The 24,686-nt window shown below is 59.2% G+C and overlaps 1 protein-coding gene across 2 annotated transcripts in view; it reads right to left on the minus strand.

Moving 5' to 3' along the window:
• Window positions 1-24,457, minus strand: part of OSBPL5 (oxysterol binding protein like 5) — an 84,484-nt gene extending 60,027 nt beyond the window's left edge. Inside the window, exon 1 of one of the 2 annotated variants that reach the window (XM_085010428.1) lies at window positions 23,850-24,457. In XM_085010428.1, coding sequence (XP_084866554.1) covers window positions 23,850-23,864 — 15 coding nt within the window. In that variant the 5' untranslated portion in view covers window positions 23,865-24,457. Of the gene's footprint in view, window positions 1-169; window positions 245-23,849 lie in introns of those variants that run through there. The other variant, XM_021082639.2, reaches the window with a different exon arrangement.
• Between the last annotated feature and the right edge of the window lie 229 nt (window positions 24,458-24,686).

Here is a 24,686-nt window from a genome sequence, read left to right on the forward strand (position 1 = left end):
CTGCGCCCCAGTGCCCGGGGTCTGGGGGCTCCGGCGCCCGGCTCCCCCGACCCCCGCAGCAGCCCGCCGGCGGCCGACGGCACACGCTCCCGGCCGCCCTCTCGGCCGCAGCCCCTCGGGGTCCCCTCCCCACCCCCGGCCGCCCCCTCCCCGCCCGCCGCGCTCCTACCGTGAGAAGCTGGGCGCGCTGGGCCGGGCCGGGGCGCGGGGGCTCGCCTGGCGGCGCGGCCCGGCTGCAGGAAATGCCAGCAGACGATCCAACCGCGGGAGCGGAGGGAGGGAGCGGGAGGCGGGAGCAGCGGCGGCGGCGGGGCGGAGGGACCCAGGGCGCGGCGGCCGCAAAACCCGGGCGGGATCGGCGCGCGCGGAGCGGGCGCGCCGGGGACCCCAGGCCCCGGCGGCTCGGCCCTTCCTCGCGCCCCCCTCGCGGGCGCCCTCTGCGGCTCCCGCGGCCCGCGGCGGCCCTGGGGTCGGGAAGCTCCTCGGAAACCGGCAGGAGGCGGACCGGGGTGGGCGGGGAGGGGGAGTGGGGTCCGCTCCACGGGTTCTGGCATTTAGGGTTGCGGAAGGGTGCAGGCCTCCGGCCCACCCTAGCCAGAGCGTGGGCTGCCCCCTCCCTTTCTGAGCCCCGGAAACTGTCACCATTTCTCCCCCAGGCCGAAGCCACCCGAATACCGCAGGAACCCTGGAAGTCCAAGCCCTCTGTCCTTGTCCCACCTAGGGGCTGTCGGGGACCCCTGCCTCACACCAGTGTTTCTAACTGCACCTCCTAGGATTTTTTTGGCCCGGAGCCCACCTTCCTACACACCCCACGTCTTCCTGTGTTTCCCCCTCATCCTGCCAGAGAGACCTTTTTAGACCCCTAGGCTTCTTGTGCAGGTGAGATGCCCCCGTCCTGGTCAGCCGCCCCAGGCGGGAGCGGAGGAGGTAGGTAACTGGCCTTCCCCAGCCCCTCACCTGGGGGCCGAGAGTACCTGAGCTCTGGACTGGACCTGGGACCTGGGGACCTGGGGCTGCGGAGCCTGCCAGGGGGCTTCCTCTAGCCCCTGTCCCCTGGGGGCCAGACCAGCTGGGGCTGGGCCCCCCACTTCTGGCATCCCAGACCAGGTCGGCCGTTTGAGGGCCGGGGCCAGGGCGCGAGGCGTCTTCCAAACAGAAGCTCTCAGTCTCTTTCCAAAGCACAGGCTTGATCCTCAGCAGAGCCCCAGCCTCCCTCCCTCTGCCACTTCCACACTGTTTTCCCTTTATGTTGGCTGGAGAGTGCCCCTAGGGCAGCCCCCCCACCCCTCCGCCTGATGGTCGGGGAGATGCAGCAGGACCACCAGGCGGGGCCCGTTCCAGCCCCTGAACGTGGAGTAGAGTCTCAGGGAAGCGGCCGCAGGAGTACCTCCCTCAGCTCTGGCCCAATCAGCCGGATGGGTGGCCGTGGACCAAACTGCCGGGCCTCAGCATCATCCACCCCCCAGCCCCCAGCCATGGGTTAGGTGGTGGTTTTCCCAGGGCATCCAAGCACCAGCCACTTCCATGCATGTGTCAGAGCGTCACCTCAGTGGCTCTGAGCTCACCCCCGGGACCAGCCCATAGTCACCTTGCGAGGTCTTTGGATGCAGAACTGCTCAGACAAGAAGCTCAGGGCCATGGTGGGACCCTGTTCCGTGAGGCCTGGGCCGGCGGCCTCCTCCTCCTCTCCAGGGAGGGGGGCTGCGGGCTGCGGGTCCAGGGAGCTCGGCCTGGATGCTCTTTGAAGTTTCGGAACTGGGTGCAGCTGCCGGGAGCCTGGCCAGTGGCTGGTTGCTGGGGCCAATGCACAGGGAATTGAGGAGGAAAACAAAGCCACTGTCCCCTGGGGCAGAGGTCTCAGGGGCCAAAGCAGGGGAAGTTTCCAGTCTCCGATGATACTGGCTGTTTGAAGCCAGCTTGAGTGTATGAAATGACACTGCCAAGGTCAGAGGGACACGTGGCCAGGCCAAGTGTAGGGATGGGGCAGAAAAGGCTCAGAGAAAGGCAGAGACGGAGGCTGATCAGGACGGCTCTGGGCATGCACTGGGGGGCCTTCCCTGCAGAGCCGCTGCCGAACTTGGGCAAAAGCCGCTGCAACCCCCTGCGCCTCGGATTTCCAACCTGTCAGTGGGGCCTGCGGGAGCGTCTCCCCTTGGAGCTGCTGGAGGGAACCCAGGGAAAGAAGCGGCTGGCACCGTCTCTAAAGGGCAGCCCTGGTTCTCAGTCTGTTCTGAGTTTATAATGCCTACGGCCTGTCTGTGAGAGGTAAGATTCTTAAAGTGCCTTTGCAAATACAGAAACCTGTATGCTTTCTCAGGCCATATATAATGTAGAGACTGCTTCCAGGAGCTCCCATTGTGGCTCAGAGGGTTAAAGACCCAATGCCATCTCCTTGAGGTTGCAGATTTGATCCCTGGCCTCGCTCAGTGGGTTAAGGATCAGTCAGGCATTGCTGTGAGCTGTGGTATAAGTCACAGATGTGGCTCGGATCCCATGTTGCTGTGGCTGTGGTGTAGGCTGGCAGCTGTAGCTTCCTAGCCTGGTAACCTCCATATGCTGCAGGTGCCGCCCTAAAAAGACAAAAAAAAAAAAAGACTGTTTCCATTCGAATCTGGAGAACAGTGGTTCTCAGCTGGGTGCGATTTGGCCACCCCTCTCCAGGGGACATCGGGTGACGTCCGCAGACATCCTTGGAGGTTGCACCTGGGGCGCTAGTTCGTCTAGTGGGTGGAGGCCAAGGAGGCCACCGAGCCCACAGCCACACGCAGGACGGCGGCACACGGGGGAAAGAACCAGCCTCAGATGTCACAGATGCTGAGGCTGAGAAGCCCGGCTCTAGCATGGGCTTCACCCCTGGGGTCGCCCTTAGTTCTGGGGGGCACATCCGTGGGGACCGCAGGAGCCCACCGGTCCTGTGGCTGGAGCCCTACCCTGCCCCTGATTCCAGGCCAAGACAACTCTAAGCCTCCCACCAGTCCTAGAGGGCGGGTCCTGATCGGCTCCATCTTACAGATGGACAAACAGAGGCAGAGAGCGGGAAGGAAGCGGCCAGGCTCTCGCTCCCAGACGTCTGCTCCAGAGCTGTGCTCCGAGCCTCTGCCACTTGTTAATGAAAAAGACCCACAGGCTGAGAGAGGAACCCTTGCAGGGTCCTGCCCCTTCAGCCACCTCGTTGGGAAGGGTGGGGTGGCCTGGACTCATTGGAAAAAGGCACCTGCAGGGCTCAGACCACTGCAGGGCCAGGCTGGCTGGGCTGGTCCAGGGGGAGGTTGGCCTGAGCCAGGTCAGTGCTGGCTGCTTTTGCATCTGCTAAGCCAGCAGGGGCTGCAGGGACTATTTCTCCCATTTCTTGGGAGGGCAAACTGAGGCCCAAAGCAGTAAGGGCTGCAGCTGGATCCCCAGCTCCTGGGCTGTTACTCTGAGCAGCCACCGGGCGGCCCGAGTTCAGCCAGGCAGGTGAGCCTGGGCCGGTCCCCCTGCCAGCCCGAGGGCAGGTCTGTTCGAAGGGTGTGCCTGGACACTCAGGGCAGTTCGGGAAGATCTCGGCCCAGTCTCAGATTCCTTACCTGGGGGAGGGGGGCTGTGCTAACTCCACTACCTGCAGGACGTGAAGCCCCAGCGCCCTCTCTAGAACACAACGGCTAATCGTGAAACCAAGGCGCCACTTGTCCACCAGTCACCAAATGCCAGGCACCACGTCCCCACCTTCCAAGCGCCCTCTGTCCAGAGGTGGGGTCCCCATTCCCACTCCATCGAGGGTGAGTGACCAGCTCCAGGCCAGGCAGCGGGGCAGTGGCCTAGATGGGACAAAAGCCTGGAGCTGTAACGGGGGTGCCGAGGCCGGCTCACCCACCCTGCCCTCCCCGCCCTCGGGGACTGGGGTGCGGGGAAGCATCTTCATCCTTTGCCCAGTCCCTGCAGCCTCGGCCCCTACACGGAGGGATTGTCTCTCCTCCTGTCCCTGGGGAGACCCTGTGTGGCGCTGTCTCCATGGGCTGAGTCACCAGGACAGGTGTGGGGGCTGAGCAGTGGCTGTTTTCTGTTTTTCTCTGGGAAACCTGTGAAATTCAGCGGTAGGATCTCCCTGTGGAATTTGGAGTCATGTGGCTTCGTGCTGGGGCTTCGTGAGCAGGCCTGCTGCCCGGGTGCCTCCGTCTCTCTTTGCCTCTCTGCCTCTCTCTGTCACACTCACACACACACACACACACACACACACACACACACACACACAGCCCTGTCCTCCAGAGCTAAGCTAAACCCTGCTGGTAATAAAAACGTGGAATTTCCCACCTCTCTTGGTCCCCGTATTGGAGGGACAGGACAGAGCTTTTCACAGGGCCAGACCTCGGGGACTCCACAGGAATCCCTGAAGTGGCACCGAGGGGCCGTGGGCATCGTGTGGGCTGGATGCCGTTGGACACGCTGCCGATGTGCCAGTGCCCAGCCCTCCCCCGGTTCTGGAGATGGAACCTGCGCCGGTGCAGGGCCAGCACTCCCAGCATCCTCTGCAGCACTTGGCATCACAGAGGGAGCAGGGGCCCATAGGCAATGCTGTGACATGGGGGGCCTCCTGGGGGATGCCCTGAGGCCCCATGAGCTAGAGACTGCCGGACAGCTTGCTCCCTATCTGACCATGAATGCCTGTGACAAAGAATGTGTCACCTGCCTTATCAGCAAGCAAAGGATGTTGCAGCCATAAGCCACAGCAGCCGCCCTGCTGCTCAGGGACTCAGGACAGAGAAGAGCAGGACACGGGCCCCCGAGAGCAGAGACGCACAGCAAAGGGACGATGGCAGCCAGGCCGGACTCTGCATCTTCCCAGGCAGAGAAAAGCACTAAATTCACTGACTGGAGGTGTGTGGTTTTTCTTGAATGAACAGTCATCTTTTGATGTTCTGACTACCTGTTTTCTGTTGCAAAAATCCCCACATATCCTGGCTCCTCCTTGGCCTCTTCCGCCCCTCACGGCGACCAGAGAGGCTTCCTCCCAGGCTTACGTCCTCAGCAAGTTTGCCAAATAAAACACAAGCCTCTACTTCTAGGTGGCGCAATTTTTTCAAGCCCTCCCCCTCCCCCGACGTCCTTTGGCTCCGCGTTGCGGTCCTTCAGTTCTAGGTGTCCCTGTCCTGAATTTTCCTTTCCTTTTTCTCATAAGGATGCAGTCGTTGGACTTAGGGCCCGCCAGGATGCTCCACGTGGAAGTCCTGTCTGCAAAGGCTCTACGTCCAGAGAAGGTCACAGGCGCAGGTACCGGATTTGGACGTGAGTGTACCTTTGGGGGGCACATTCACCCGCTGCATTGGGCACCCTGGGCATCCTGAGTCTGCTTTCCCATTGCATCCCGGCAGGTCTGCTCTGCTGAGCCCAGCCCAAGTTTGCTGACTGGCTTCTCTGGTCTAAAAGCTTTTTTTTTCAGTCTTGAGGACACAGCCTCAGGGTCTGGAAAGGCACCGCCTAGAGCTGACCCGGGCTCTTCCCCTTCCAGTGTCTGAGCCCCAGGCCAGACACCTGTCCCCCAGCCTCGGTTACAGGTGGTGGAACACCCCGAGGCTTGGCTGGGGGCGCCTCTCGGGCTGGCCAGCTCCCAGCTGTCTTTAGGAGGACCACAGACTGGCACGTGCTCCCTGCCTGGTGCCACGCAGACAACAAGAAATCCAAGAAAAGCTTCCACTGCAGGGTCTGCCTTTGGGGACCTGCGTGTGGAGCGGGCACGCTGCCCTTTCCTTTCAGGATCTGGAAACGGGTCGGCGAGGGATGCTCTGCAGAGACGCAGGGCTGGGTCTGGTGTCGCCTCAGACCCTGCTCCCACTCACCAGCCACCACCTGCCAATCCCTCTCTCAAGGGCAAGATGTGCTGAGCAGGCAGAAGGTGAAGCCTGGGGCCCTTTCACCACAGTGACCGGATCCCGAGGTGGCAAGGTCACCCAGGTCGCGTGGCGAGTCTGCACTGGAGTGTGCGTGGGCCCTGGGGTGCTTCTGTCACCCCTGCAGGAACACCGGGACCCTGGAAGCCAAGGTTCTCGTCACCTGACTTGGAGGACCTAGAGCAGAGCTTCTCAAAGTGTGAGCCTGGAGCCCTCCCTGCCGGGGTCCCGAGACCACCCCCGGGCCAAGACGTGAAAACTATTGTGACTGCAAATACCAGGATGCTGTCTGCCCTTTTAACCTTTTTTCTTTTGCAGCTTAGCAGTGGAGTTTTCTGGAGGCTACGTCTGTGTGACATCGCAATAGACTGAGATCAGAAGCAGATGTGAGAATCCAGCCAGCTTCTATTAAACCGGATGTTAAAAAGATTCTCAAAATAAGTAAAAGAATGCCACTCTCTTTACTAAATATTTTCCTTTCAGAGGAGATAGTTGGTGTCCATAAACCATGTGTTTTGGCAGTAACAGCATAATGGGATTGTTACGGTTCTTTTTTTTTTTAGGGCCACACCCATGGCATATGGAGGCTCCTAGGCTAGGGGTTGAATCAGAGCTACGGCTGCTGGCCACGGCCACAGCCACAGCAATGCGGGATCCGAGCCCCGCCTGTCATCTACACCACAGCTCACAGCTGTTCTTTTTAAAGGAATAAGTAAACAAGTCTTTAAAAAAACTTGTAGAAAATATTGATTAATTTACATAATAAAAAATGCATGTTTTTATTTGTCCTTGTAGGGCCATACCTGTGTATATGGAAGTTCTCAGGCTAGGGGTCCAACCAGAGCTGCAGCTGCCAGGCTTCGCCAAACCCACAGCAACGCCAGATCCTTAACCCACTGCGCGAGGCCAGGGATGGAACCCATGTCCTCGTGGATACTAGTCAGGTTCAGTACCACTGAACCACAGCGGAAACTCCTGAATCAAAGGTGCTTTGCGGTCCCCAATAATTTTGTTTTACTGGAAAGGATCCTGAGACTGAAAGTTTTGAAAACCACTGATGGAGAAGACGCCTGAAGGGGGAAGAGAAAGATTCCGGCGCGGTGTTCTGGGAAGAGCTGGGGCTTAGGCGTGGGAACAAGCTGTGACTCTAGGCTCTGCCAGCCTCACCGCTTCCTCCCCTGCCATCATCGTTGTCACCACTGTCACCACCACTGTCGCCATGGCCACCACTGGCGTTGCCAGCGTCGTTATCACCACCCTCACCCCTACCACACTACGGACACCACCTCCTGTCACCACCGCCACCGTCACCGCCATTCCCACCACCATGGTCATCACCAGTGTCTCACCAGGAACCCCACACCGTCCCCATCCCACCGCTACCGTCACCGTCGCTGTCCTCGTGGTCGCCACCCGCCCTTGGTTGAGCATCTCCGTGCTGTCAGACACCGTAGTAAGTGATTTACAGTTGTAATTTCCAGCAAATGATTTTTTTTTTTTGTCTTTTTTTGCCTTGTCTAGGGCCGCACCTGCGGCATATGGAGGTTCCCAGGCTAGGGGGTCTCATCAGAGCTGTAGCCACCGGCCTACGCCAGGGCCACAGTAAAGTGGGATCTGAGCTGCGTCTGCGACCCACACCACAGCTCACGGTCACGCCGGCTCCTTAACCCACGGAGCGAGGCCAGGGATCGAACCCGCAACCTCATGGTTCCTAGCCGGATTCGTTAACCACTGCGCCACGACGGGAACTCCGCAAATGATTTACAGTCATAATCTCCACTTGCTGTAGATCTCTGCAAGGTAGGCCTAATTGTCCGTATTTCCAGGCGGGGACCGGAAGCTTATAGAAGGTAAACGAAGGCACCCGGCAGAGCAGGCTCCGAGCTCCGGTCTCTTTGACTCGTGTTCTTCTCTCTCCTCCAGGTTCTCTGACCCCCGGAGGTCGATCAAGCTTTCTTGGCCCCCGCTTGTTAGTTGCTAATTGGGAATATTGCTGATGATATGAGTTATGCTTACTGACCCCCCACCCGTGAGCCCCAGGCTCGGGGGGGCGGGTCCACGTTGTCGTAATCCCGGCAATCGGGCAGAGCCAACGCTGAAATGACACTCATCTTGGCACAGGTGAGTCGTATGTGAAAACGGCACCCCAGTGCCCACACGGTGGGCCACAGGCGCATGCTCACCCCCGTCGGCATGGCCTCCCCAAGTGTGGGGCCAAGGTTGCTGGGATGGAAAGACTGGAGGGAGGAAGGGGGCAGAGGCTGAGCCAGGTCTGTGCGGGAGACGGCAGAGATGGGCATGGCTTCCACCACTGCTCCGTTCTGTCCCGTGGAGCCAGGATGCTCCCAGGAGGCCCCTTCATGCTTCCACTCCCTCACTGAATATTGATGGAACATCAGTTAAGTGCTACGTAGTGTTCCAGGCACGGGGGTGGGGGCTGGGGGGAGTAGACCATGGACAGGAAAGCAAGACTCCTTCCCCAGTGTTGCTCGCGATCGAAGATGGGGAGACAAGTGCAGGACAGCAGCCCCCAGGGACACAGCGCCTGCTCTGGCCCACACCAGGAGAACAGGCAGTCCACGTAGGGGGCAGGGAAGGGGCCCAGGATGTTGGGGGCTCCGGGAAGAGGACATCTGAGCAGGAACCTATGGGACGTGAAGGAGTGAGCGCTGGCCCCTCGAGGCTGAGCCTCTTCCAGGCAGAGGAATACCAGACACCCAGGCATGGACTCGCCGTGTTCCCTAAGGGTCAGAGTCAGCGTGGGAACAGCTGTGGCGGGCAGAGTGATGGAGAAGGGGTATCAGGAGAGGCTGTGGGGACTGGCAGGATCCCCTGCGCATGGCTTTCTGGGCCACATGTGGAGTTTTATTTTATTTTGATAGCGACAGAACCCACCGTGGAGGTGGAGGGTGGTTCTGAGAAGGGAATGCTATGGTCTTATTTTAAAAAATGTATATTCTGGCTATCGAGGTTTAAGAATGGATGCAGGTGTCTTTTAGGAAGAGCTGGTGTGGTCCAGGCTTACTTCAAGATGCTAGAAAGGGAGGCTGGCACAGGTGGGCATGTTCAGGTATATTTTGAAAGTAACAAAAACTAACATCCACCCAAGCCTCTGAACTTAGGACTGGAGAGGGAAGGCGTCTCAGCCAACTCAGACTGCTGTGACAACATGCCACAGGCAAGGTGGCTTATAAAACAAATTTATTGATCATAGTCTGGAGGCTGGAAGACGAAGACCAGGGTATCAGCATGGTCGGGGTCACGTGAGGGCTCTCTTCCTGGTTGCAGACTGCCGCCTCCTCCTTGTATCCTCATGTGGCTGAGAGGGAGATCACTCTGAGGTCTTTATTAAAAAGACACTCATCTCACTCACATGGGCTCCACTCTCATGACCTAATCACTTCACAAAGGCTCTTCCTCCTAAAACCACCACATGGGGTTAAGCTTTCAACATAGGAATTTGGGGGGACATAAACATTCAGTTCACAACAGAGGTTTCCAATCAAAGGCAGTCAAGTCAGCAGGGGCTGGACTAGGAATCAGGGTTCTAGCTGGCTCTGCCCTCAGCTAGATGACTTCCATATTTTGGTGCTTCAGTCCTCCCCACCCCACCCCACTTTGTCCTTAAATGAAAATGCACCTCCCAGGTTTCAAGGGACTACTGAGACTCCAGTGAGGAGGTACCGGGGAGACACACTGTCTTTTTTGAACCACATTGTCTTCTACAATGTAGTCCAACAATCCATGTGACTCTTGGAGTCAGTCATGAGCTCTTGGAGGTCAGAGCTGACCTCCTCCCCAGTGGGTCTCCCCACACCTTTCTCAAGGTAGATGCCTCAAAGGTGAGGGAAGTCATGAACTCTCATGCACGTAGAGGCAACAATCTTCTACAAACTATTAGCAAGTCAAATCCAGCAGTATATAGCACGGCCAACTGCACGTTATCACAGGAATGCAAGGCTGGTTCAACATTTGGAAGCCAATCAGTGTAATTTACCATAGCAAGAAACCAAAGGAACCAGACCATATAATCATCTCAGTGGATGCAGGAAAAGCATTTGACAAAATTCAACATCCATTAGTGATAATAACACTAAGAAAATCAGTGTCAGAAACTTCCTTAACTTGATAAAGGGCATCTATGCAAAACCCGCAGGCAGCTACCATCATACTCAATGGTGACAGACTCAGTGCTTCGTCCTTCAAACTGGGAAGACATGTCCATTTGATCTACTCTTATTCAACAGCATCCGGAAGTCCTAGCCAGTGCAATAAGACAAGAAAAGAAAAGAAAATGTATACATGTTGGGAAGAAAGAAATAAAATTGTTTTTGTTCACAAACGACACATTCGTCTACGTAGAAAACCCTAAAGGACAGATTTTAAAAACCTATTAGTGAGCGAGTTGTACAAGATGTCAGGATACAAGATCAAGACACAGAGATGAACTGTATTTCTGCGCATTACCAATGACAGTTGGAAGTAACATAAAACAAATAAATAAACCAGTACTATAATACCACTAAAAATAACTCCAAAATACACGAACTACTTAAGCGCAATGTAACAAAATATGCAAAAAGTCTGCTATCAGAAAATACAAAACACTGACGAAAGAAATAAAATGAGACTGAAACAAAGGGAGGGACGTTTTCACGAGTTTGAACTCTCAGTATTGCTAAGACGTTTGTTTGCCCCAACCTGATCGAGAGCTTCAAGGCATTCACGATCAAAATCCCAATAGGATTTTTGGGGTGTAGAAATTGACAAGCTGATTCTAAAATTTACACGGAAAGGCAAAATACACGGAATAGTCAAGCAATTTTGAAAAAGAATAAAATTAGAGGATTTGTCCCCTTGATTTTAAGACTTACTCTAAAGGTGCATAAATCCAGATTGTACAGTATTGGCAAGAGAAACGACACCGAGATCAGTGGAGCAGAACAGAGAGTCCAGAAACAGACCCACACATACGTGGTCCATCGATGTTCGACAAAGACGCAAAGGCAATTCAACAGAGGAAAGGTAATTTTCGGTGACAAGTGATGTTGGTGCAATTAGATGTCCACATGCAAACGTCCAAACGCACCTATGTATGCCTTGACCCATACCTGGCATCCTAAACTAACTCAAAGTAGATCATAGATCTAAATGTAAACTGTAAAATTATAAAACTTCTAGAAAAAACAGGAGACAATCTTTGTGACTTTGGGTTAGGCAATGGTTTCTTAGATTTAATACCCAAAGTGTAATTCATACCAGAATAAAATGATAAATTAGACTTCATCCAAATTAAAATCTTCTTCTCCTTCAAAAACAGCATGAAGAGAATAAAAAGACAAGCCACAGACTGGGAGAACGTGTTTGCAAAACACATATCCAATCAAGGGCTGGTACCAGACTCTATAAAGAACTCTCAAAACTCAATAGTGGCTCCAAAGAAGAAATACAGATGGCCAAAAAGCACAAAAAAAGATACTCAGCATCACTGATCCTCTGGGAAGGGCAGACGCGCACCACTTTTCGCTGTCACTTTGCACTTGTTAGAGGGGCCTCTGCACCCCCCCTGCAACCACCACCTCCGCCAAGACCTCACCCGCCGGTGCCAGCCGGGGCGTGCACGCTGCCGAACCCTCGCCCAGCTGGAGAAATGCAAACGGTGGGGCCTCTTTGGGTGGGGGAGCTGGGCCGCTTCCTCTGAAGGAGAACATACACTGACCGTGGGACGGGGCCGTTCCCACCCCGGGTGCTTCCCCAAGTGAAACAAGCACTCACAGCCACACACACTCTGCGTGCAAATGTTGGTAGTGGCTTCGGCCGTCATCACCCAGGACCGGAGCACCCCACTGTCTTTGAACGTGAATGGACAGATGAAAGGCGGTGGGTCCACTCGGGGGGAAACGACGCAGCAACCGAAGAACGAAGGACAGGCACACCTGACGGCACGTGGGACTCAAAGCGTTGGGCTGGGTGAAAGCAGCCAGACAGAGGCCCACACACCGTAGGACTCACGGGGCACTCCGGAAAAAGCCAAGCTCTAGGGGACAGAAAACACAGCAATTTTGCCAGGCGCCGGGGGTGGTGTGACCTGACCACAAAGAGATGCCGGGAATATCTTTTTTTTTTGTCCTTTGTCTTTTGAGGGCCGCACCCACGGCACCTGGAGGTTCCCAGGCTAGGGGTCCAATCGGAGCTGTAGCTGCCAGTCTACACAAGAGCCGCAGCAACCCGGAATCCGAGCTGCGTCTGTGTCCTACACCACAGCTCACGACAACACCCGATGAGATGCCAGGAAATGCTGAAAGGGGGTGGAACTGCTCTTTTTTTGGGGGGCCCCCATCACAGGGTATGGAAGTTCCGGGGTCAGGGATCGAACCCCCACCACAGCAGGGACCTGAACCACAACAGCGACAACACTAGTTCCTTAACCTGCTGCACCACCAGGGAACTCCAGAACTGTTCTTTCTCCCTTTCTCTCTCTCTCTCTCTCTCTTTTTTTTTTTTTTTTTTGGCCATACCGGCATGTGAAGTTCCCGGGGCCGTGTTCTTTCATGACTGTGTGGCAGTTACACAACCACGTACGTTTGTCGAGGCCCATGCAGCAGAACACTGCAAAGTGTGAGCCCTAGAGAATATAATCCCGCCTCAGGCACGCACACCAATGGAACAACAAAAAACTGCACCTGTGCGGTGAAGCCACAACGTGAAAGGCAGCCTGTACATTGAAGGGGACGTGCGTGGGAAGGGGCTTGGCCTGACCAGAGGCACGTGGTGGGCATTGCCAGTGCCCCAGAGACGGCGCAGTGTGCGGGGTTAGACCTGGCCCTGTCCAGAGATGCTTCGGGTCCCCGTGTGCCTGGGGTCTCGTGATCAGGGCTGGCCTTGGGGACAAAGCCCTCCAAGGTCTGGCTCTCAGGACTTAGGGGTGGGGCTCAGAGACACGAGGCACCAGCTGAGGCTGGTGTGACCTGCTGTCGGGCCGGCTCAGGGCAAGGGTGCCGTGGATGCCAGCAGGCCTGGAGGCGGGGGCCGGGGGCAGGCGGTGGCGCCTCCAGAGGGCAGGGCGGAGGCCAGAGGAGCAGGACATCAGGTGCCTCGGGGTGTCTGAACTTGGGCGAGAGACAGCCCGGCCGGGAAATGAGCAGGACCTCGTGCTGGGCCAGAAGAGGAGCGGTGCCTGTCACCACAGCCTGAGGGGCCCTCTGCCCGCTCTTCCTGGAGGGCTCTGGCCGTGGACATGCGGGGGGGCTGTCCTCCGGAGACGCGGGGCTCGGGCTCCGTTCCCAGGCGCAGGTGTGCGCAGCAGCGGGAGGCCGGGTGGGCAGGCCCCGGCCAGGCCTGGCTCTCCTGTATCCTGGGCTGTGCTGGGACAGGCCGGCCCTGCCGCTCACACCTCCGATTGCTGGCCAGGAGGAAGGGGCCTGTGGTGGCCCGGGGTGGGAGGCACAGGAGGAAAGGGGTCATTACTCATTCGTTTGCTGAGGACAAAGCAAGCCGGGGGAGGACAGTGTTCCCTCGGGGGCAGGGCCTGGGTCCCCAGGAGGGGCCTCAGCTCCTGTCTCCACCTTAATCCCCTTGGGGTGAGAGTGGGCTGGGGATGTGGCCCTGCCCGGGCACCACCAGCCGGCAGCCCGCCTCCCCGTCCTTCCCACTCCCTAAGGAGCACGCGTGTTCCCTGACGTCCACACCCCCGTCCCGCAGAACGACAGTGGCTCTGCCGTCCTACCACTGACCACGTGGCCTTGGCTTCTATCTGTGGCCCCATTTTGTGGAAACAATCTTAGCCCATATTCAGGTTTGGGATTTTTACATTTCTGCTTCAGGCCGCTGGCAGCTTCCTTCCTTCCTTTCCTTCCTTTTTTCTTCCCTTTTCTTTCCTTTTTTGTCTTTTTAGGGCCACACCCATGACATGACATATGGAAGTTCCCAGGCTAGGGGTTGAATCGGAGCTGCAGCTGATGGTCTACACCACAGCCACAGCAACGCGGGATCCAAGCCATGTCTGCGACCTACATACACCACAGCTCACGGCAACGCCGGATCCTTAATCTACTGAGTGAGGCCAGGGATCGAACCCACATCCTCATGGATACTAGTTGGGCTTGTTACCACTGAGCCACAGTGGGAACTCCTGTCTTGCAACTTTAAAAAATGTCCAGGGAGTTCCCATTGTGGCACAGTGGGTTAAGAACCCAGCTAGTATTTGACCCATTCGACCCCTAGCCTGGGGTCGAACCTCCATACGCTGTGGGTGTGGCCCTAAGAAGTAAAATAAATAAAATCCAGAACGGATAAAAACCTCCTACCCCTCAGCAAGAACCACCAGATTCACAAACGGGCCGAGGATTTGAATCGATATTTCTCCCAGAAGATACGCACCTGGTGAAGGAGCCCATGAAATGATACCCGACACCAAGACCACCGGGGAAATGCAGGTCAAGACCCCACGCGCAGCCCCTCCCTCCACTGGGACCGCACCCGCAGCCACACAGCCTCCCCTCTGCCCGCCCCGAGTGGCTCGCCGCATCCGTGGAACGAGCGAGGGGTAACCACTGCAGCCACATCTGCACGCGCTCACGTCCATCCGTCCTTGTCCACGTGCTCTCCGTCCTGTACGCACTTAGCGGTGAGACCCAGCTGGGTCCTTAAGGGGCTCTTCAGCCGGGAGGAGTCGGAAGAAGGGGTGTCACAAAAGCCTGCTGGGACGGCGGATGTTATGCCAGCTTGGCTGGGCCAAGGGCTGCTTCCATCCGCATCAATGTTCTGGGTGTGTCTGCGGGGTGTTTCTGGAAGGATGGGTGTCTGACCGCCACACTTAGTGAATGGGGCCGGGCGTCCTTCAATCCACGTGGGGCGGAATGAAACAGAAAGGCTGGAAACGGGCGGGTTCACTCACTTCCTGAGCTGCGAGGTCCAGCTTCTGCCCCGGACGCTGGACCTCCTGGTTCGCAGGCATCCCCGCGGTGGTGGTGGAGGGAGTCCTTGGCCTCTGGGACCACTGGAGCTGACTCCCCCGATCTGTCTCCTCTTACCTGGACCTCCACACACCCGGCTGGAGAGCCCTAACGCAGCCGGGGTGCCGGCCAGCCTGGAGGGGGGCCGGCAGGGCCTTGCTGCCAGGAGGTCCAGGTGTGGATTTCAGGCCTGGGCGGGGGGTGGGGGATCCCGCGGGATGGTCCTTGGCAAGGTGCTCGGAGGGGACCAGGAGCCTGGCTGGGCCCTGTCCCAGCCTCCCTGCAGCTGAGTCTGCTGAGGGGAGAGGCTGCCCTGCGTGTCTGCAGTGGCCTCTTTTGCTGTCTGATCAATGGCTTTTAGCTCCAGGGGGTAAGCGATTCCGTCCTGTCACTGGACAAGGGCTGCTGGCCCTGGAAACGCCACTGATCATGGAGGGGGTGGGGCTGCTCACCGCCCCCACCCCTCCTGCCCGGCCCAGGCGGACGTGGTGCCAACAGCCTGAAACCCCAATTCGTTCAGCTCCTGGAGGCACCTGTCCCATGACCCCAGCACCCACACGGGGCTGTCCCGGGTCTCTCTTGCTCCTCTCTTCCCACAGAGGTGCTGGTGACAGAGGCCTCGGACGGCGGGGGTGTCCCTGGAACCCCATCGCAGCTGGGAGTCGCCGAGCGGTCCAGTCTGCGGCAGTGGCATGGCCTGGGAGGCAGGAGGGACAGGCCACTCACAGCAAGCATCCCGTACAGTGAGAAGGTAATTTTTGGCGTAAACAGCAATTTTATAAAATTAGGGGCCGATCACAGAAAAGTCGCTCATCTGCTGCGTTAGTGGTTGAAAACCACAGATACGGTCATGAGAGAATAAGGAGAGGGCGGGGCTGGGCCATGGGGGGTCAGATTTGGGGTCTGCGCCCTTCATTTAACCGCAAGAGCTCCATTTTTTTTGCCCCCCCCCCCAGAAGTTCCTCGGCCTGGGATTGAACCTGTGCTGCAGTCGAATCCTTAACTGCTGGGCCGCTGGGGAAAAATTCAAGAGCTCCACTTTTATTTATCTATTCATGCCTCTTTTTGTTGTTGTTGTTGTTCTTTTTTTTTTTTTTTTTTTTTTTTTTCGTCTTTTTAGGGCTGCATCTGCGGCATGTGGAAATTTCCAGGCGAGAGGTGGAATGGGAGCTGCAGCTGCCAGCCTACACCACAGCCACAGCCACAGCCACGCCTGATCAGAGTCTAGTCTGCGACCTACACCACAGCTCACGGCAACACCGGAGCCTTAACCCACTGAGCGAGGCCAGAGATTGAACCCACATCCTCACGGATCCCCGTCGGGTTCTTAACCTGCTGAGCCACAACGGGACCTCCGAGCTCCACTTCTATTTGTTGTAAGTACTGGGAATTTTCCACGCCTTGGGAAACTGTGATGAGACCCTAGGCTCCAGGACAAGCATCTGTGATCTGTGGTGGGGGCGGTACTGCCGGTCTGGGCACACCCACCTTGGTAAATCTTTGCACATGGGCAGAGGGCTGATGGCGCCGCTGCGTCCAGCCCCAGGCCTGGCTTCATCGGAAGGGCTGGTGCCTACCGGTTCCTAGACATGTGGCCCCGATTTTAAGGATCATCAGCACAGGGCCGCCAAATGCAGATTCCAGGGTCCCTGGGGAGACCCACTGATTTCTGGAGGGGACCAGGGTGCCAGCATTTTCAGCTTCCAGGTGATGCCTACGCTTATGCAAAGCTAAGATGCCTGGCTCCCGGGGGGCCACTGAGCCACACAAGGAAGGTTCTAAAGGAAGAGCCAGGTGGAGGGGAGGCTGTGAGAGGGGGAGGCAGCAGGTCTGGTGAATGGCCACGCTCTTGGGAACCAGCAGCTTCTAGAATGCAGCCAGGGGTGTGAGTGTGGAGCCAGACACCAGGGCTGGTCTGCACGTGAGCCGAGAACACTCAGGGCGGGAAGATCAAACAGCAGAAGGTCACGTGTCTCAGCCCAGCGTGTGCCTACTGTCCTCCCTCCACCTGGACTCGCCATCCCAGCCTGCACCACTTCTGCTAGAGAGCCCACTCCTCCAGCCCCGTCAGCTCTGGCCTCGCCTCCTCCTAGAAGCCCTCCTGGATGTCCCCCAGCTCAGTCACCTCCCCCGAACTTCCTTGGACCTGAGTGGCTGTGGCGTGTGCCTGTCTGGGTTGGTCTGTCGGGGTCTGAAGAGTAGTAGGTACCTAGCGGGGCTCAGTGTCCAGCTTGCATTGGGGGGGCGGGTGGAGGGGACCCTGGTGTCCTTGGGAGATTTTTCCCGCCTGCTCTGATCCGGGAGGTTTTGTTCCGTCTACCTGCACCTGTTGTGTAAATATGCGTTTGTTCTCTGCGCAGGGCGGGGCTCCAGCACCTGCCTCCCCTGGCCTCACCTCCTCCCTCTGGGACCCGGCTCTGTGGGTAACTCGGCAGCGAGCGGGGTCTGTGGGCCCTGTGCAAGGGGGCGAGAGGCGGTGGGATATGGCAGGGACTGGCTGGCATAGGGACTGACCTCAATGTCCCCTAAAAGCCCCCCCCCCCCGGGGGTTTCTCTCGCCCCTCCTCCTCACTTTTGGCCTGTTTTCGGAGTTGGGTCAGTGGCCTCCTGTGCTCTGGGAGTCCCACCTCCTTCAAAAAGGCCCGCGCTCTCCTTTATAGCCTCAGGCACAGCCCAGACCCCCCACCACCAGGTGCAGAGGAAGCGGGCTGTCCCCTACCCCCGGAGGTGGAGAAACTGCAGGGACGAATTAGTTCCCATGGGACCGTGGAAGCCCCCGAGCCCCACCCCTGGTGGCTCCGCCCACATGGGCTCCTGCGCTGAGCCGGGCAGCAGGCCCAGGGAACCAGCGTTGAAGCTTAGGCTCTGGGGGGGGTCTTCCCCACCCCTGGAGGGTGGGGGCCCTGGAGGGAGGGACGCCGGCTGGAATCAGCTGCTTTTCCAGAAGCAGGAAGTCTCGGGGTGAGGGCACATGCCCCCCCCCCACTCACCCCCCTCCCCGCGCCTGCCTCTCTGATCAATAGGTCGCCAGGAGCAAAGCACTTGGAGTGGTCACGTCCCCCACCGCAGGGGCGCTGGGATCTCAGCTCCAGCTCTGAGGGGGGCATTCAAGGGAGGGGTTGGGGATCTACCAGGGTCCATCGCCCCAGGAAATCATTGCCCTGGAGCCTCTGGGGACACATACCCCAACGTCACGTGGACAGGGGCATGGGAGGGGCCCACATGGGCGACTGGGAAGGAGGCCCCCGGGCCCGCGCGCGGCCAGCTCCACCCTTTCCCAGCTGCCCATATGCTCTTTCCAGCACTTTCTGGCTCTTCCGGCCAGGGCAGAGTTTAGGGGACCCTTGGTGAGATCCTTCCAGACAAACAGGAGGCTGGAGGAAAGGCGGGCGGAGGTCTCGGAAGGGTTGGCCTAGCCCTCCCCGAACCATAGGCCTCCACTTTCTGTGTGTCCTGAGGACCAGGGTGGCCCCGCCCCTCGGACACAGGCGCGAAGGGAACGCTTAGGGCTAAACCAGGGGCCCAGCTGGGCAGCTGTGCCGGGGACTCTCGGTCCCGTGGTGGACAGGGCTGAGGGTGAACTTGCCTCCTTCTGCAGGGCGTTTGCTGCTTTCTAGGTCTCTCTTGCAGGGCGTACCCCTTGCCTAGAGAGCCCCCCTTAAATCCAGAATGGGGTTCTCTGTTCCTGCTTGATGATCCGCTGCTCTGCTCCCCATTCTGCTATGAACTGGTCCCAAGAGCTCGGTCTCCTAATTCATACTAGTGTGTGAGTGATTGCTGGTGGCTTATCACGAGTCTTTCATTAAGGAGCTTTGCCTTCTTACTGGGGAACAAAAGCTGAATCATTTTCATCTAAAAGGAACGTTTGATCCTCTTCTCCTCCCACTAAGGAGAGATGTGGAGAGAGGAGGTGGAGAAAAGCAGCCATGACTCATCAAAAGACGTCTGAAACTTCAGTCCAGTAGACAATACAGCAGGTCGTTCAGCCTCTCTGAGCCTCGGCCTCCATCTGTAGAGATTTTCGTCACATCTTCTCGTCCAGGTCTTTAGGAGGATTGAGTGAGAGGATGCCCGTGAATGATGGGCCCCTGTGCCTGGCACGCAGGAGCTGCCCCATTCATGCTCCATTAACGCCAGGGCTCAGGATGGGTGAGTCCCAGGGCTGGTTCCCAGCCATCCTCATTAGCTCACTAACTCACAGTGCTGCCCCAGCTCCCTGGCCACGGGCAGTCACACTGTGGACGTGGTAGCCCCTGGCTTCAGCCGGCAGAGCCAGGGTCTCTGCTAGGTCCCTGCCTGTCCTGTCCCCTCTTCCCCACGCCATACCCGGAAAATGTGGGGAGACGGCCAAACCTTTGCGCCACACTGACCCCTGCTGGGAAGAAAGGAAGTTGCTCTGGGGAGAGATGGGGAGGCCGGAAAAACTCAAGGCACAACCCTTAGGGCAAGAACAAGCCAGGCTGGGGTCCTGCCCGGCTGTCCAGGGCCACCATGGCCTGAGCCTGGACCACCCAGAAACTTCTCAAGCTGCTCACTTGCGTCTTCGGGTTTTGTTATAACTGACCTGAAGTCTCCCTGCAGATGCGTGGGTCTGGTTCCGGCAGAAGGGAGCCCCACTGAAAGAGGCGACGGACTCCTATTGGTTCTGTTCACCTGCAGGGAGCAGCTGGCCCAGGATGCCAAGCGGAGATCAGGTAATGTCTGCACAAGCCGCTGAAGCACGAGGATGGCCAGCAAACCCCAGGAGCTTGGGGAGGGGCTGGGCCCAGTTGGTCCCTCAAGCCCCCAGGAAGAAGCAGCTCTGCAGAGACTTGAGCTCAGCCTTCTGGCCCCAGACAGAGGCTAGATATGAGTTGTTTAAGCTCGAGGAAACTAGTCCACGCCCATCGTGCAGGTAGGAAGATGGAGGGACCCTGGGGCTCTGACAAGGGTCTGGGGGAGGGCGGGGGTCCTGAGGACGCTGATCCCAGCGTTGCAGGAGTAACCCCCTCTTTCGATCACATGGCCTGTGAGCGGCAACCAGAGGGGGACCCTTGTCCATCTCGGAGGAAGAGAATCGTCTCAGGGGTCCCTTGCCCCCTGGACGATGCGGAGAGCCTGTCAGGGCAGAAGAGTGAGCGCGAGTCTGCACGTGGGTGGGGCGAGCTGTCCCTCGAGGCGGCTGACGGGCCGCATCTGTGCCAGGAGCCCGGCCACTTTTCTCCTTCGCACACCTGACAAGGATGGCGCAGACCAGGCCTGTGCTTCCGCCGGCTGCAGGTGTCCGCGACAGCGACGCGGGTGGCCCCAGCCCAGGCAGGAGGCTCTGAGGTCTGTGGCGGTGGCCTCCACTGTCCGGGGGGGGGGGGGGGGGTCAGGGCTCCAGCCCAGGACCGGCTGACCTGCCGGAGCCTGGCCTGTCTGCTGACTTTGCTCTGCCTTGGAGGGGCCCTAGGAGCCTGGCCCGCCCTGCAGGTGGGCTGGCGGGTGGTGGTCTCACGGTCGGTCCGTCCCAGGTCATGACCCTGGTGGAGCCCGTGGCGAGCCCAGCGGAGGGGCCCCCCTGCCAGGGTGTAGTCTGGGCGGAGAGACAGCAGACCCGCAGAAGGAAAGGCAGCTCCCTGAGTCCTTCATGCAGCAGCCCCCTCCCCACTCGGCCCTGAACTTCGGCAGCAGCAGCTGCAGCTGCGCTCTTCCTGACCCCCGTGAACCCCCAGGGACTGGGGCCAGCAGGAGGGGGGCCTCTCCCCTGCTCAGCCCCTGAGGGTGTCCAGGTGGCCCCATTGGCACAGCCTCATGTTGGGTCTGAGACGTGGGCGAGGGGAAGGCCCTGCACGGCCCCGCTCCTGCCGCTGGTGATAGGGGACTACTATGGACGGCCAAGCTGGGGGTCCGAGGAGGGCTGTGGGGTCTGATGCGCCCTGTCCATTAATGCAGGAGGCAAGGCCAACTGGAGGACGATGTGGGTGGAAGATGGTTTGTTATTTGGGGGGCGTCTGCTTCCCTGATGCGAGAGCTGCCCACCCCCCGAAATCCAACAGGCCTGGAGAAGGAGCCAGAGGAGGTGGGGGGAGGAGAGCTGAGAGGAGGAGAGCTGAGGGCCGCAGGTGCCGGGGGGGAGTGGGGTCTGGACGACGGACACGTGTGTGACAAGGACAAACTGTGGGCCAGCTGAGGACTGCCAGCCAGAAGACGCTGGCTCCCGACTCAGTCAGCCAGCTGAGATGAGAAATTTGCCAATGAGAAACAAGAGGCAGGAGGGCTCTGGGACCACCCAGGTCACCCCGGCGCTGGCACCGAGCAGGCTCCTCTGGGGTGTGGGGCCCGACCCTCGGTATGTTGGGGGGCCAGGAGAAGCAGGAGGGGTGAGGGTCTGATGAGGGTCTGGGGGAGGCGGGACCCCCCAGGGCTGGTGAAGTGAGGTGACCTGGGACAGCGGAGGCTCAGGAAAGGAGGGTGGGAGCCCAGTCGGGAGGCTTGGTCTGGGGCTGCCCAGCCACCCTTGCGGCCCCCGTCCTCCAGTAAACACCCCACCACCACACGCCCCAGCACATCGCACCCCCAACGTTCCTGATGCAGAGTCACCGCCCGCTCCCAGCTCCCGCCACAGCTCCCAGGCCCCCATTCTACCCCATCACCCGGGTTTGGCTTTAGGAAAAGGGGGGTTTTCACCCCAAACCACCAGCCGGTGGCTTCAGCCAAAGCTCTAGGGGACATCTTTCGTGGCTTTGGGGGTACCCTGCAGAGGGAAGGCCAGCAGGTGGGGAACTGGTGGGGGTGGCGGGGAGGCCCCGGAGGCCTGCCCACCTGCAGCCTCAGCCTTGGGGCCCCCAGGCTGCAGGCTCAGCATCTCCCCTCCCCTGCTGCTCCCTTTTCCTCCCTGGCAGCTGGGGGGCAGGGGGACCTGGAGCATCAGAGGCTTTGAAGTTTCTCTCTGTGGCCCAATTACCATCCTTCTCAGCATCCAGGAGTCAGCTTGGGGCAGTACAGGCCCCTGAGGGGTAGCAGGTGGTGCCTCGTCTCCAGCACCAGTAGTCAGCGCCTCCTGGGAGGGCACCAGCCCAGCCCAGGGCTCCTTGCAGGGAGGGAGCCAGGGAGGGGGCTGGCCCTCCTTTCCCAGGGTGCTGATCAAAGCTACCTCCCCCAGCTTTGGGGGGACTGATCTGTGGGAGGGAGGGGTACCTTCCCTGCTGGCCTCTGCAGGGGGTCCTACCCGCTAGGGTGGGAGGCTCAGACCCAGGGCTGGCTCCTGCAGGGCCTGGTGGTTCCCACCCGTGGGGATAGCTGCCCTGGGGGACAGCCCACAGCAGTGCTGGGGTATCATGCCCGGAGCCCGGGGGTTTCATGGGCCCGTGGGCACAGGACGAGCCTTTTGAGAGCTATCTACCTATCTGAGACTTAAAACAAATTCGTTGGTTCTCAAAGATGAGCAGGAAATGCAACATCAAAAGAAGGAGTGTTCAGTTACGTTTCTAGTGGCAACAACCGGCTGGGGTGTAGCATTGGGTTATGATGAACCAGCCCCCCGCCACGCCTGGGGGCTCCTTTAATTCAAGAGCGGGGCGAGGTGGGTGCGATGATCAGTGTCCACGGACGGGGAAGGAGAAGCAGAGGCAGAAGGCAGGCACTTGCTCAGGGACACACAGCTGGGGAGTGACAGGGATTTGAACCCGGGCCCCAGGACACTGTTTTCACTTCACGTGCTTCCGCACAGGCTGCTCAGTCAACGAGCCCAGTCTCTGCTTTTAGTGGAAAACTCAGAGCTCCAGCCCCGCAGGTGCCCCCCGCCCCCCAGGGTCCAGAGCCGGTGCTACAGCCACACTCCGCCCCCCGCCCAGCTCACCTACAGCATCTTAGCCTTCTGGAACAATGTGCAGTGACTGCCTGCTACGTAAGCACAGGAGAGAGTGCCATGGTGGCCAGGTCCCTCCCAGCCTTGGACCACTGCGGGGGCCAAGGAGCTGACCTTCCCGGGCACCTGGGGCACACGGGCTGGCAAGACTCTCCGGCCCACCCGTGATGCTAGGTCACCATCACTGCTACCCGGGATGCGTACCCACACCCGCTCCCTCCCAGAACTTGTGTGCGGCCCGCAGCTCCCCCACGCCGACCGGGACCCGGGAGGTCTTAGTCCAGCTGGGCTGCCCCACGTGTCCCACAGGGAAACCTCTCGAGCCAGGGAGGGGGCTGGCCCTCCTTTCCCAGGAGCCTTCAGTCCAAAGAGCTGACACTGTGTCCCGCCCTGCCAGGTGCCGGGGACCTCGGGCTGAGGGTCAGCTCCCTCCAAGACCTCAGGCCTGAGGCTGGTCTGCCCTCAAGGGGCATTTGGACTTGGCCTTGGGCTCCAAAGCCTCAGCGCTTCACAAAGGCCTTGCCAGCCTCCGGGGGGCTGGGGACACGGAGTCCTGCCGACCGCAGCTTCCGCTCCCTGGCTCCCTGGTCTGCACCCGTCAGGTTCCCCATCCCTGCCTCGAACACCTCTGGGCTTTGTCAGTTATTCTCCCAGTGCAGAGTTAGGTCAGAAATTCAGAGAGAGCCCTTTTTGAGTCTGGTCTTTTAGGAAGAAATTGTCACAGGCATAGAAGACGGAGCCCAAGGCCTTGATGGGCAGAGGCTTCTTTACAATGACCAAGCCGGGCAGCTGTGCCTTGCCAGCCCCAGCATTCCTGCCCTGTCAGGCTTCCCCTCTAGGCGGCGCTGGCTGGAACTGCCCGGGCCGGAGGGACGTGGGTGCAATGCAGCACTGTTGGGGGTGCTGTACCTGCTGGGACATGCTGTCCCTCGGGGCCCCACCTGCGCTTTGCCTAGGGACCTGGGGCGGGGGGGCAGAACTGGCCCCCACCTGGCCAGTGTGTCAGCCCCCAGATGCGGAAGAAGTCAGCAGAAAACCGATGGGCTCTGTCTCCTGCTGCTCCCCAGCCCCCTCCTACCCGACGCGGCTCCAGACCCCGCCCCCCGCCCCCCATCCAACTCCAAGGCGCCCACCGCCTTGGCAGTGTGATCCTTCTGCTGGGGTCCAGCGGAGCCCCCTCCCCAGGCGGGTGGCACTCACCGTGCAGCAGGGCATGAGGGCAGGGCTCCCTCCCTCCTCCAGGCTGATCCCCAGAGGCTCTGCTGGCAGAGGGCTCAGCCGCTCAGCCGATGCCAAGGACCCTGGCGGCTCCCAGCCCAGGCTCTTCTTGACAGGGACACTGAAGCTCCAGAGCTTGTGGAGTCACGAGGGGAGGGACCAAGGGGTGACCGAGATGGGGCTGGGGGCAGGTGTCTGGGGCTGTGCGGCGAAGGCGCGGGAGCTGGGCTGGCGCCAGGTGGTCACTGCAGGGATGGGCGCCTCTTGGGGGTGCGGAGAAGACCAGTTCTCCGGAGCCTGCAGCTGTCCCCTGCAGCCCCGAGCCGCCGCCAGCAGGACCAGCTGCTGCAGCCGCCTCCGGGCACCAGGCAGGTCTGGTCCCAGCCGCGTCTGCGGTCCGAGGTGCAGGCTGGGGTGTTAACTAACATCCCGAGGCAGCCGTGCCTCTCCGTGGCAGGTTTGCTTAGAGATGACGTGGGAAGGAGTCATCTTTAAACACCAGAACACCCTCCTGCCAAGGCACCCCCAGGACCTCCTGTGGTTTCTTCCTCTAGGGAGAGGTGGGGCAGAGCCCAAGGCACAGAGAGGGTGGGTGACAGCCTGGGGTCACACAGCAAATTGGGGGCACATGGAATTCAGCCCCTGCTTCCTGTGTTCTAGTGTAATTCTCCATCCCTTCAGGTATCCAGCCCCCAGCCCCCAGCCCAGCCCAGCCCAGCCCTTCCCTTCCCACCCCTCCCCTGCCCAATTCTGCCCAATAGAACGCCTGGGGCATTGCAGGAGCTTAGCTGACAAGACCCTTTTTGGAAGCTGGGTTGG

Source organism: Sus scrofa, chromosome 2, assembly GCF_054392235.1.
Source record: "Sus scrofa isolate SSC_HxYL_T2T_F1_AM1 chromosome 2, Sscrofa_HxYL_maternal_Yorkshire_Landrace_v2.0, whole genome shotgun sequence".
Classification (NCBI taxonomy): domain Eukaryota; kingdom Metazoa; phylum Chordata; class Mammalia; order Artiodactyla; family Suidae; genus Sus; species Sus scrofa.